We start from the raw sequence: 13,343 nt of genomic DNA, 5'->3' as shown, positions 1-13,343 counted from the left end.
GAAGCTTTCTGGCTGTTCTAGGAGTCGAGGTGTCCTTTGAAACGATACAGAAGGCAAGCTTGCTTGGAACAGCTCATATATTACGGAAGGTCTTGAATTAGAAAGAGAAGTGAACAATGAGAAGAGGACCCATTTGATAGAATATAGAACAATAACCCTAGATTTCTGGAAGAAGTCCGGTTACTGTTTAATATACCAACAGAACATCAAGTTGTGGACAATGGAAATGATAATAACAATAATAATGATAGTGATAATGATAATAATCTATAATTATGAATACTCAAAAGCAAAATAGTACCAAAGCGCGCACAAATACAAAGTATCAATGATAATCCAAATTAGTCGTTCAAGAATATCATAGAAAATTGTGGGTACTAAAGGAAAAGTGAAAGTTTCAAGGGGAATTTGAAACCAAACACATTGGAAGCTGTTATTCTTGGGAGAGGGTTAGCATTCCAACCAAGTCTTAGCAACTGATACTGCAAACGTTTTTCAGCAGATGAGAGTTTCGACAAGGGAATGCGAAGTCTAATAAAGATAATGTGAATAATCGCTTTTTCAAAAGTCAAATCATCGTCCTTCTGAGAAAATTCCTCTTTATGGCTTTTCCTTGATAATCCTTCAACTTCCAAATTGACTTGAAATGCGAGAAAAGCCGCTGTGAAAGACGCTGTGATTAAATTTTGCTAATAGAAGTGCCGACCTTATGAGTTTTTTCGTTTTAAGGTGCCTTTTACATACGAAACAAAAAGCATAATACTTATACATATTCTAAGCATATTTATTCGATGATTATCAATATTTATTTTTTCAGTTATTATCAGAATTTACTTTATAATTGTTTTGGTGACAAGATATGTAAATATAAAACATTCATTGAGCTTATGGATATCTTACACAAAAGTTAAATAAGAAGGCTAAATGACGAATATACATGTAGCTGCTAGACTGTTTGGCAGAATAAATACATGTTTTATAACTGTTGCTGAGCTAGTGTTATAAGCGTGTTTGAACGGAGCGCGTGCTCTGTAAGTTCACTTTTTTACACTATCATCATCATTATCAAGCAATTTCTTAATTAGGGTAGGTCCAACTTGGTCTAGCGATGAGTGACATAGAAATAAAGCAAAAGTTCATCAGAAAAGCTCATAAAATAAATTAAAAAATTACCCTTGATTTTCGAAAAATAACAATTTTGCATTCAATCTGTGCACTTACATGCACATGCATGACCTAGATTGATCACTTAATACACAGGAATTATTCAAGAGGTGAATGAAAATTTTGATCAGGATACCTTGTTCCAAATACGTTGGTTTCAAAGTTACGTCAGATTCATTTAGAGTGATTGATTGGTTTTTGATTGATGTGAAATACATTCATATAATCCCGGTCAATGATTCATTCACCGGATTCTTTGTATTGTATAAGTTATGAAATTTTAGTAACCAATAGAAAAGGAATTTCTTTCCATAAAGGACAAATGAATGTGTTTATTATACGACTCTTTATATTTTCTAGATATCAATGAGTGCAGTATCAATCCATGTTTTAACGGTGGATCGTGTAGTAATATCCAGAATGGATTTTCATGTACCTGTCAACCTGGGTTTACTGGACCACGTTGTATAACAGGTGGGTTTAAATCAGCTTGCAATCGATAATCTAGACAGGAATAACCGTCTTTTCTTGGAGATTGTCTAACATTTTGTGACACTTTGCTATCAGTTCCAGCCAATTTACCAGGGGCACGTGGCAGAAAGAGTTGCAATCAATCGCAACTCTAAAAATCACGCGCAACTTGATTTTCAACCAATCACCAGCGCGCATTTGGGACTTGCGATTTATTTTTTGACTTGCGTTTAAACGAAACTCTTTCTGCAACATATTAAACAAATTTCTTTGAGTTTGATTGGCTGAGGAGCACAATTCCTATGGTAGCTGTCGGACGAAACATACTTTTTTCGGCTAAAACATCCCAAAATTACGTTCACGAAAAGCCCCTCTAAACTTGATTTCAGGCATACCGCGAAGCAATTCGCGTAACCCTGAAGCCATTTCTTATGTAGGCTGACAAGTGATAATAGGGTTTGATTAGCTGATAAACACAGATGTCTGATTGTTACTATGGTAACTGTCGGATAATGATAGTTTGTCAGTGCAGAAATTTTTCATCAAACGGTACCGATATACAGTCAGCAGTTTCTATTTCCCAGCATTCATGACTAATGTTGACATTATCAAACGTAGTGGTTCCGATACCAGGCCAATCAAAGTTATGTTATTACTAACAACTAAAAACAAACAAACAAACAGACAAAAACAACAAAAACAACAATAAAAACTATTGACATACCGTCTGTCGGCGAGGAGCCGGGTTCGTTGATGTTCCTGCATCAGTACACTCTACCATTCTTTTCATTAATTGACCTTCTGTATACTTTCTACCCTCTCAATTTGCCGAGCATATACACATTTTTCTGTACTGTGCTAATCAAGTTCTTTTTCTTTGTTTTTAAGTTGTTCAGTTATACTAGTATGGCAAGTTCCCCCAAGTCTGCGCAGTCCCCCTTGTCTGCGCACACGCGTATCTGCGCGATCCTAATAAAAGAAGATACGCAACGAGCACGAACTTTAAACATGCAATACATAGACAGGTATTCATTAAAAAAAAAACGACTCAAAATGGTGGAAAATAATGAATTTAGGGCATTTCATGTGACGGCCTCAAAATGCAGCCTTTCTCATCAAAATCCCCGAATCGTGTGCAAAGTGAATGCGTGCGCAGACATGGGGTATCATTTTTTTTTTCAATCTGAAAATGACTGCCCGAGGTTTTTTCAAGAAAATCCTATATTTTCTTTCATTTTTAATGAGAAATTTGGTACACTTACTCTTAATAATGTAAGCAACATTATTAATTGAAAGATTTTGTGTAATAAGAAGAAATTCATGTTAAATCTTAACTCAAATTGTTAGGTGCGCAGACTTGGGGCCCACCATCATACTATGTTGTAAACTCTAGAATTTAAATGATAGTAATATGTTACGTTTCTGAAAACGTATTTACAGATATCGATGAGTGTTCAAGTAATCCTTGCACGGCCGGACAGGGCATTTGTCAAGACGAAATCAATAGATACACCTGTCACTGTTTTCCAGGGTATTTTGGAGTCAATTGTGAAACAAGTAAGTAAAGCTGTTTTTCTCTTATAATTCTTATGCTTAGAAACTCAAAGCAAGAACTTCTCCACATTTACAAATGATATAAGCGCAGTTTCAAAAGTTATCAGTGCTTACAATAGATAGCAGGGGCGGTATTCTGAGGTCATTTTATCTTTAAAATATTTTATTTTATCTCTTAAAATGAAATTGGTATTCTGAGATGACATTTTATCTTTCAGATAAAATTTAAAATTTCATCTTGCGTATAAATTTTATCTTGCGTATTTATGATGATACGCAACAGAGCAGTGGCTGCGTAGACATACCCATCGCGTATCTGGCCATTGCAACGCGGGTGATGTGCTTGCGCCCAAGTTACTTTGAAGAAAAAATAAAATAAACTTAAAAGAGGGTAGGGGCTATTTTATCTCCGCGACGTTCATTTCGTCAATATTTCTAAGTGAATTAACTCCAAATGTTGGCATGAAAAGTAAGAAAAATGATATCTTCATTGAGAACAACACCTTAAAGTTATTCCTGTACAATCAGGAAGCATTTCATAAGACTTTTCTTGACTAATATTGTCTTTGAAATGATGCTTGAAAAGATGCGATATAGACTTCGAAAAAAAGATGAGAGTATTGCCATTTTTGTTAAAAAGAAATCTCTGTAAAGACGCACAAGCGTATAGTGCAAGCGTATTGAAGTCAATAAATTGACGCAATCTCACTCATTCGCCACACCTCCTAGCGGAATGGATTTCCATTGGTTGAGTGATATGAGAGAGCTATAAAAGCGCGTTTCTAATTGGATATTGATTAAAAAATAGGTGTGTCTTACAGATATAAAATGAAGATAAAATTGTTCTCAGAATACCAATTCGGAGAGATTTTAAGGGTATTTTATCTCACTGATTTTAACGGAGATAAAATATTTTATTTTATCTGAGATAAAATGGATCTCAGAATACCACCCCAGATATCTATTGTCACTTGTAAAATCACTGGGTAATTGCACCCGTAAGGTACCACCCCTGACTTGAAAGCGAGACCAAAAATGTGAAAGTAATGACAATGATAATAACAATAATAATTACAATAATGAAAAAAATAATAATGTAGAATTTATGTTTCTGCATACTTTTATCAGTGTTTTAGCACAGCTATGTACTCTGATCGAGCGCTCGAGCATACAAGGAATCAAACAAAGTTATAAATTTGTTTTTTTGTTTTTTACCCTTTCTCCAGATATTAACGATTGTTCTGGTGATCCTTGTCTAAACGGAGGAACATGTAACGATCTAGTAGGTGGCTACTCGTGTCTATGCGCTGAGGGATTCGTAGGAAAAAACTGTGAACAAAGTAAGATTATTTGTGGTTCCATCAAGACATTTGCTTCGGCGACATTTGGTCCGCTCTAAATTCCACGCACTAATCGAATGTCCAACTTTAACCCTAGGTTTAACACTATACCATACCTAACATAAAATCATATTGCAATCTTAAGACGAAATTAAGCCCGGAGCAATTTTCGCAGGAGCAAATGTCGTGTCACCTATTTGGTAGTAATAAAAAAATATCGTAAACATTAAGACAGTTTTAATGTTATGTTTACCTCTCAAATTTAGAATGTAACCATTACCTGTAACTTTCGCATTGGGTGATTTTAGGTTAATTTGTAGATTTAATTTTTGTATATTTATAGCTTGTTTATTTACAAGAGACCATTATTACAAACACTGATGAAAGTATGATAAGTTTCAACTGTCTTATCAAAATCCCTTTTTCAAGTAGCTACCTTAGTTAGAGACTGAGAAGTGGATGCAAATTGGTGCAGATATTTATTTCATTTTTTTTTTTTTTTTTTTGGGGGGGGATGGTTATACCGAGTGGATTATCTCCTTTCGGAGGCGAGTTTAAATTTCTTTTTCTTTCTCATGTTTTTCTACCAGCATTAATGATATTAAATATATTATGCTTGAAGACATTCTTCTAAATTAGAGGGCATCTGTGTTATTTGGACTATTTTAGCACCCCCTCATATAGGTCCCCCGCTAAGGGGTTTATTTCTTGGTTGTTGAGAAAAAAATCTTTAAATGGGATCATCGTGACCGTTTATTTATTTATTTATGTTATTTTCAGGCAAAAGACAACAAGAATATATACAAGAGGAAGAAATTACCACCGACTGGTGCCTGAGGATGACTAAAAGAAAAACTATTTTCTGTTATGAAGCTCTCCTCACTAGTCGGGGTTTACAAATATACGAAAATAAATTCGGTATAAAATGGCAATATATGTTTAGATGCATTACTTATCAAAACAAAAAACCTAATAATAAAGAGTGTTTGTTTCCATGTGCAATTACAATATCCAGTCAAGTTACACTTGACTTATCCTGTAAGTTACACTTACATGTATGTTCGATGGTATGAAAATTATTTTATTGCAATCTTCAGGAGAACCGTGCTTGTGTAGGGGTTTTCAGGTCAAATAAAATGCCCCAAAAGGCACATGCTTTACCATAAAACCTCTACATTGATTGTGAAAGCATTTTATGAATGAATATTAAAATATTTAATGTATTTTGCTTATGATGTTTTCTTGTTATAATCTTTCAGGTAGTAAGGAATGCAACAGCAACCCATGTATTCATGGTCGGTGTGTTGAACGTCATAATAGTTATTCTTGTCGATGCAATGAGGGTTATACTGGGTTTGTGTGCGACACAGGTAAGAATAATTTAGTTGTCATGAGACAAGTATGTGTATGGGAGTGAGTGCATGACTGAATGAACAGATGGGTGAATGAATGAATAAATTAATGAATACATTCATGAATTAATAAATAAATAAATTAATGGATGAATAAATGAATGAGTGAATGAATGAATAGATAAATGAATGGATAGGTGGATGAATGAATGAATAAATGAATTATTAATTAATGAATACATGAATGAAAATGAATAGATTAATGAATGAATTAATGAATAGATGGATGAGTTAATGAATGGATGAATGAATGAATGAATGAATGAATGAATGGATAGATGAATGGATTGATGAATGAACAAATGAATGAATATAAATTTATTAGAAACTAATCATAAACCAAGATATCATAAATTACGGTAATGTTGCTAACCCCCACGAATTAATTATCAATGGTTTTAGGGCTTTCTAATTAACGAAGGCTTATGAGAAGGGGGAGGGGTGGTCATAAGAAGTATTACTCATATATTCCGAGTTCAATAGGTGTATCCCTTTGAAACGTGTAGCATTATTATACACAATAAATTCAAATTATTATCTATTTACAGATATAGATGATTGTAGCATCAGTAGCGTCGGCGTCAGCAATTCACCATGTGGTGATAATGGTGTGTGTGTTGATGGGGTGAACTCATACACATGTATCTGTAGTACTGGTTACACTGGAAGCAACTGCCATATCAGTAAGTACGAAACATTTTACGCTACGGTCACACTTATGAAACCGACCCCTGGGCCCCGTAACACAAAGTCTAGCGATTAATCGCTAAATGAAATGGCCTATCACGATCATCCTTGCATGCGCATTTCGCTCATAAGACTGACTAGGAACCAATAGGAATTGTTCTTTCAAATTAGTGATCGATCTTTAACCTTTGTGTTACAGGGCCTTGACCGACAAAATCTATTTGGTGATTATTGAAGACAAACCATTGGTAGGCTTGGAGACGTGTGACTGTAAGCATGTATGGACTATCTAGTGAAACTTTTGAAGCGATCACAATAACTATTGTCAGTTCTTTGACATTCTGGGTTAAAATTATCTGTAAAAAATGATTCCTTTTTTTCGGTTTAAGAATGTTCCGGCATTATGTCATTTATCACTCAGGGAGCGTCACCTGAGGCGTGTCAGTTTTTGTTAAAAAGATAACTATTTCTCAAATCTCTTAGACTCATTATCACATAATTTTCATCATTATCATCATCAGTAGATATACATGATTCATTTTGTGTGAGTAGACAACAGCAGCTATTGCTTTGATGTTCTAAAATGCAGATAGAAATGAATTTTCATAGGTCCATGAACCAGAAACATTTACAATTTTGGCCATGACATTGTATCCTATTTTTTAAAGAAATGATGAATAAAATTAATGTTGTAAAAGTAAACAATACCGGATATTACAATGTCTCTCTAAACGCCCATTATGATTGAATGTGACAATATCAATTATTTTGTTTTGCAAAGAATGATCAGTGCTTTCACTGCTTTCATACAGAGCTCATGTGTACCCGTCCAAGCGAGGAACCAGAAGGAACAGTGTTCGACAGTCCAGAAAATTTATTCTATTACGGTGACGCCTTGTCTGTTTCATGTCGTGGTACATCGGCATCAACCCTTTGGATCTGTCTCGGTTCAAATAATTGGAAGAAACATGAGCTTGTCTGTACCTCAGACTCATCTAAACAGAGTAAGCAAATTTATATTCAAAATGTTTTGCAGCTCTCCAAATCAAATCGATAAATCTGGATTTAACGAAAATTAGAAAAACATTTTAAAAGATTGTCAAATAATTTTGATTCCCAATCAGCTACAGTTGAAAACCGATCTTTGAAAATGCTACCATTCATGCGTTCGCGGTTCATAACCTCTTTCATGCACTAAACAAGTATTATTTTTTCTTGTCATTTATTTAGCCCTGGTTGTCATTGCTGCAATACTTGGTGTACTTCTAGCTTTCTCCATCATCATGTGTGCTTTATCCATCGTGTAAGTATTGCTTATGAGGTTCAAACAAGAATAAACATTTTATTCTAGTTAAATTGAAATAACTAGCTAGTAGTCAATTACTTTATATGATATCTGTGTACAGAAAGTTATCTTTGAATTGAGATACCCAACGATTTTTAAAAAAATCTAAATATGGACCAGAGTATTTATTATGAAACCCACTGTGTCGTTGAGGTACTATATCGTATGTTTATAAGCCCATTTGTGTATTATAAAGTTATTTATTAATACAGGTGAAAACCAAACTAAGTCGAAAACTATTTAGCCCGGTTTTCGGCCATGGATTAGACCCTAATATTTTTCAAAAATACAGTCACTGTCCTCAGAAATATGATTCAGGGTAATGATATTAATAATTGTTGTTTTTAGATGCCGTCATCGATCTGGTTCTGTGAAGATGAATAATTCTGGCTCCAATTCAGTTCGAATGACTGGTGGACAGGTATTTACATTATCTAGACTATATTGATTAATATACAGGATTTGTGTTATGATTAGCCCTTCTGTCAGATATTCTACTACTACTACTACTACTACTACTACTACTACTACTACTACTACTACTACTACTACTACTACTGCTGCTGCTGCTGCTGCTACTACTACTACTACTACTACTACTACTACTACTTCTACTACTACTACTACTACTACTACTACTACTACTACTACTACTACTACTACTACTACAACTACTACTTCTACTACTACTACTACTACTACTACTACTACTACTACCACTACCACTACCACTACCACTACTACTACTACTACTACTACTACCACCACCAAAACCACCACTACCACCACCACCACCACCACCACCACCACCACCACCACCACCACCACTACTACTACTACTACTACTACTACTACTACTACTACTACTACTACTACTACCACTACCACTACTACCACTACTACCACTACTACTACTACTACTATTACTGCATGTATAATTCTACCTCTACTAGTAGTAGTAGTAGTAGTAGTAGTAGTAGTAGTAGTAGTAGTAGTAGTAGTAATAGTAGTGGTACTAGTAGTACTATGAGCATTTAGACCTCTACATGCCATAATTCTACAGTGCGTATCAAAAAAAGTTTACACTTACAAAAAATCCTTTACAATTATACATTTGTAATATCCTGAATATTTTTCCACATTTTAACACTGGTACAGATCCATTTAAGCAAATGACGATATAACTGTCGAAAAATATTTCCGCTTGAGTGAGCCCCACTTACTTTTAAAAAGTGAGTGAAAAATTATTTGCGCAGAACTTTGAAATAATTATGCGAATAAAGTAGACCTTTATCACGAAGAATACGTGGAAATTAGCTAGTAAAATTGATTTGAAGATATCTTTTACCTTTTTAAAATTGTTTCCGTGCCCAAAACACTTCGAAGAGTGCATTGCGCCCCACCCACCCCACACACCGAGGCCATCGTGACGACATTTGCTTTACACTGAGCTGTGACTTACATATAATGGCTTTGGCTTGATTTTCATTTTGTTAATCATTGTCAAGCTTGGGAAATGTGTGGAGAAACAAGTTTTAAATGAAAAATGAAATAAAAACCCACTTTGAATGATAAAAACTTAGTGAAAAAATGCTGGAGATGTCTGGTATAAACTTTTGTTCAGATTCAGTTATGTCATTTAGATCCAGCTGGCACAAAAAGTATAAAAATTGTGCTTACTAGGTGTTGAAATTTCAACTTGGTTGGCAAAATTGTTACAAAATGCTTGAATGTATCCGTTTTATTTCAAATGACTAAAAGTGCAAAGTGTATGAGAAATGTTTCGCAGGGTTAGTTTGATTTCGCCCTTTCCCCTTGACACAGCGTGAAAACGAGCATTTCTGAGCAAACAAATTTCTCCGAGCTTTACAAAAATGGACAGTGCTCACTTTAGTGTAACATTCTGTCAAAACTTTTACTTTCATTGGATAGATGAGACCCAAACACAAGATTATATGTGAAAAAATTACCCACATGTTGTATATTTCTAATTCCCCGAGCTTTTTCAAAGTGTAAACTTTTTTTATACGCACTGTATAAGTATCTAGCAAATATTAAAAGCCACCAGTGTGAATACTTCAATTGGGTCTTTTTTCATAAAGCGTATTGTACAAGTTATGCATGTCTGTACACGTGACGAAAACATGTTCCGAGATGTGAAGTCTAAAACATAGGGCTATATCGTTACTTACGATCAATTTTATGAAACTGCCCGTAAGACAACAATTAAAGCCTTCTGCAAGTATCGATCGTAATTCATAAACGACAATTATAAATAATGGTGTTTTTACAAATCATTTCCTTGATAGGTTCATTTTGAAGATGGTGGGGTGAGTAATCCAAGCTACATGAATTTCTCAAATGATCCAAGCTACACTTCAGCAGATACCTTACCAAGAAAGGAAGCCTTACCTGAAGGTGATGGTACAACCAATGGCAGTCCATCGGTCGGAACTGACGATCATTTCGTGGCAACGTTGGACGAAGTGCCTCTACAACCTCCTTCGTATTCAACAAATTAGGTTTCCCTTGGAAGAAATTCACGAAAATCCATTACCCAATGTTTTTTTTTACAAACCTCTAATATCCCCTTTGAAATATGTTTTTTCCGAAAAATTAAGCATCCCCTTCCGAGCAGGAATTACTCCATTTTTAAAAATAGTCTTGTACTAAAATAAGTCACATTTGAAGGGGGCCTTGGATACAGGGACGGGGGGATGGGCGGGCTTCAGCCCCCCACTTTTTTTTCTAAAACGGTGTACAAAAAAACGTATAAATGACCATCTGATTGTGATTTTTTGCATGGTCAGCCCCCCCCCCCACTTTTGGTTCAGCCCCTTTCAAAACCATTCCACGGCCCCTGGTTTGATTATGATTCTTATGAAAAAGAGACTGCGCGTTCCAAAACTTTACGCAAATTATTAACCGTTTGAAAAGCCTTGTTCAAATATTTTATTTCCATTTATAGTAACTTCCTTCCAAATGAAGACTTTAATGTTCCCTACATTAGTAACCTTTAAATAGGCATCTTGTCTATGAATATTACATGTACTCCATTTCAATACCCTATATGATTATATTCCTCCTAAGATCAAATTATTCTTCACTATTGTGCCCAAATAAAAACGGTGTGTTATTTTGAAAATCTAAATTCATTTTGAAGAGAGAAAATGGCCCTAAGTTAACACTAACCTATGACCATATCGAACTATTTTTATTCAAAACATCACTGTTCTGTGTCGAGTTTAATGCATTTGGAATTCTTTGGTTGATAATTTTCACCTCTTTTATGATTGTTTGTTTTAAGCTCTTGAAAAGTACATGAAAAACGTTACACTTGAAACACATCGCCTTAACATTTTTGTTTTGAATGAGCTCGAGAAAAATCAGGAGGTAAATTAGCATTTCTATAGTCTCATTAAACGTTCGGTTGTGTTTGGTCAATGAGTAGCATTCCAGGGAACAGGTAAAGGGGAAGTGTCACCCCTCGAATAACTAATTTTGTAGAGAGGGTCGCCTCCCAGCCCCCTCCTCCTAAAACGTTTATAACCAATCAGATTATGTCATTTCTGACTATCTAGTTATATTTCTGTTTGAAAAGCCTTAAATTGTGATATTCTCAGATTATATCAAGATCCTTTTTTAAAGAATACTTTCAACTTCTTCACATGTCTAAGAGTGTTTTTGTATAATATTTTTGAGAAATTTGATGTAGATTTATTTCTTTTTTAATTATTGATATTTTCTGTAATGTTGCTATGAATGATTTTGATATTCAATGGTGAAATATAAGATGGATTTATTTATCAGGGTTCGAACGTTTACACAGGGTACCACTGTAGCAGATTCATTTAAACAGGAATGTAATCAAAACATTTTCGTGAAATCTGAAATTGACATTTCAATATTTCCTTTAGATTCAATTGCATTAAGATTTATAAATGGAATTATATTGGAAATTTTATTCATACAACTTAAGTACATAACATATTAACCAGTAAGTTCCGTATATTTTAACAAACAATAGAAGTCATTCATTTATAATTTCATATTATGCCAAAAGTGCACTTATTATTATTTTTATAGATCTTTTTGAATTACACGCGGCAGAAAAATGTTTATTTCCTTAATAAATAATGAAGTATGATGTGAATATGTAATCATTTCATTATCCGTGTAGAATAATGGGATCTTAAATGGGATTTGATCTTGTTCGTACTGAAATAAGTTTATTGCACTGAAATAATATAATATTAGTCTGCAAGTATGACTAGCTTTATGAAGCATACTATTTTGAATTGTTTAATCAATATGTTCAACCAAATATAAACTCTTTAAAACTTAACTTCTTTCACAACAACCAGAACGATTGGGCGTTTTCTCTTTATATTTACAACTGTTAAATATTTGCATTTATATGAATACATCGAGAAATAGCCTTATTCAATTATCGATGAAATATTTCAATTTGATGGAGCTATATGCATAACTTTTATTATGTCTATCGGTTGTCATATTTTTGCCTATATTTCATGTTGCTAAACTGTATATACTGCGTGTATTCATCTTTATCAGAGTTTTATACACAGAAATGTTACGCGTGTGCATTACTTTGTCAAAGATTGGATTTTGTATTCGTACTATTTTTATATTTATAAAAATATAAATAGGTAAGTAGGCCCGCTGAAATATATCTTACGATACGTAATACCAAACAGGATATTCTATTCGCAGCATCAATATATACTTTAACTATAAAAATACTGAAATATAGTCACGTTATATCAAATTTTATAATTATATTTAGCTTAATTGTGTTTCTCGTTTATTTTTATCTTCCGATCAGTACTGGGGCTGGTTACAGAAAGAGTTGCGATTAAACTTAACTCACAAACCAAAACACCATTATGTTCATCTGATTGGTTGACAATCAGGTCGCGTTTGATTTCTGTAGTTATGTTTAATTACATTTCTTCCTGTAACAGACCCCTCCTCGTTCACGAACACTATGTTTATATTTTCTGTTTGTATCATATCAATAAATTTAAAGGGCCCCTTGGTAGAGCAGTTTTGTAACTGAAAGGGCTACCCTGTTGAAATAAAACGGAAATAAATTAAAAAAATAAATAAAGATCAAACTGCAGATGTTTTTATCAACTCGACGTCTGAATGTATATTCATTTTGTGTGCGTTTATCATAATTGAGCTTTTCAAGAAATTTGCAATTAATGGTAATTCAATATCGGGTCAACAGATCAATCATTAGTCTTGCAATCAATTTCGAACTAGCACACAATTGCAGGTCTCCGATTTGTAAAAAGAAGTTCAAATTGATTTGCTGTAGTTAAAATCGATCTCTCAATTGTAAAT

General features: G+C 34.0%; 1 protein-coding gene across 1 annotated transcript in view; it reads left to right on the top strand.

Moving 5' to 3' along the window:
* LOC129271122 (fibropellin-1-like) overlaps positions 1–13,130 on the top strand; it is a 50,420-nt gene extending 37,290 nt beyond the window's left edge. The window contains exons 14-22 of the mRNA XM_064106271.1: positions 1,525–1,638; positions 3,076–3,192; positions 4,416–4,529; positions 5,789–5,899; positions 6,490–6,624; positions 7,441–7,632; positions 7,859–7,931; positions 8,322–8,394; positions 10,283–13,130. Coding sequence (XP_063962341.1) covers positions 1,525–1,638; positions 3,076–3,192; positions 4,416–4,529; positions 5,789–5,899; positions 6,490–6,624; positions 7,441–7,632; positions 7,859–7,931; positions 8,322–8,394; positions 10,283–10,495 — 1,142 coding nt within the window. The 3' untranslated portion in view covers positions 10,496–13,130. The remainder of the gene's footprint in view (positions 1–1,524; positions 1,639–3,075; positions 3,193–4,415; positions 4,530–5,788; positions 5,900–6,489; positions 6,625–7,440; positions 7,633–7,858; positions 7,932–8,321; positions 8,395–10,282) is intronic.
* Positions 13,131–13,343: the final 213 nt, after the last annotated feature.

Source organism: Lytechinus pictus, chromosome 11 (genome assembly GCF_037042905.1).
Source record: "Lytechinus pictus isolate F3 Inbred chromosome 11, Lp3.0, whole genome shotgun sequence".
In the NCBI taxonomy this organism is placed as follows: Eukaryota; Metazoa; Echinodermata; class Echinoidea; order Temnopleuroida; family Toxopneustidae; genus Lytechinus; species Lytechinus pictus.
This window is presented reverse-complemented; position numbering and strand designations above follow the sequence as displayed.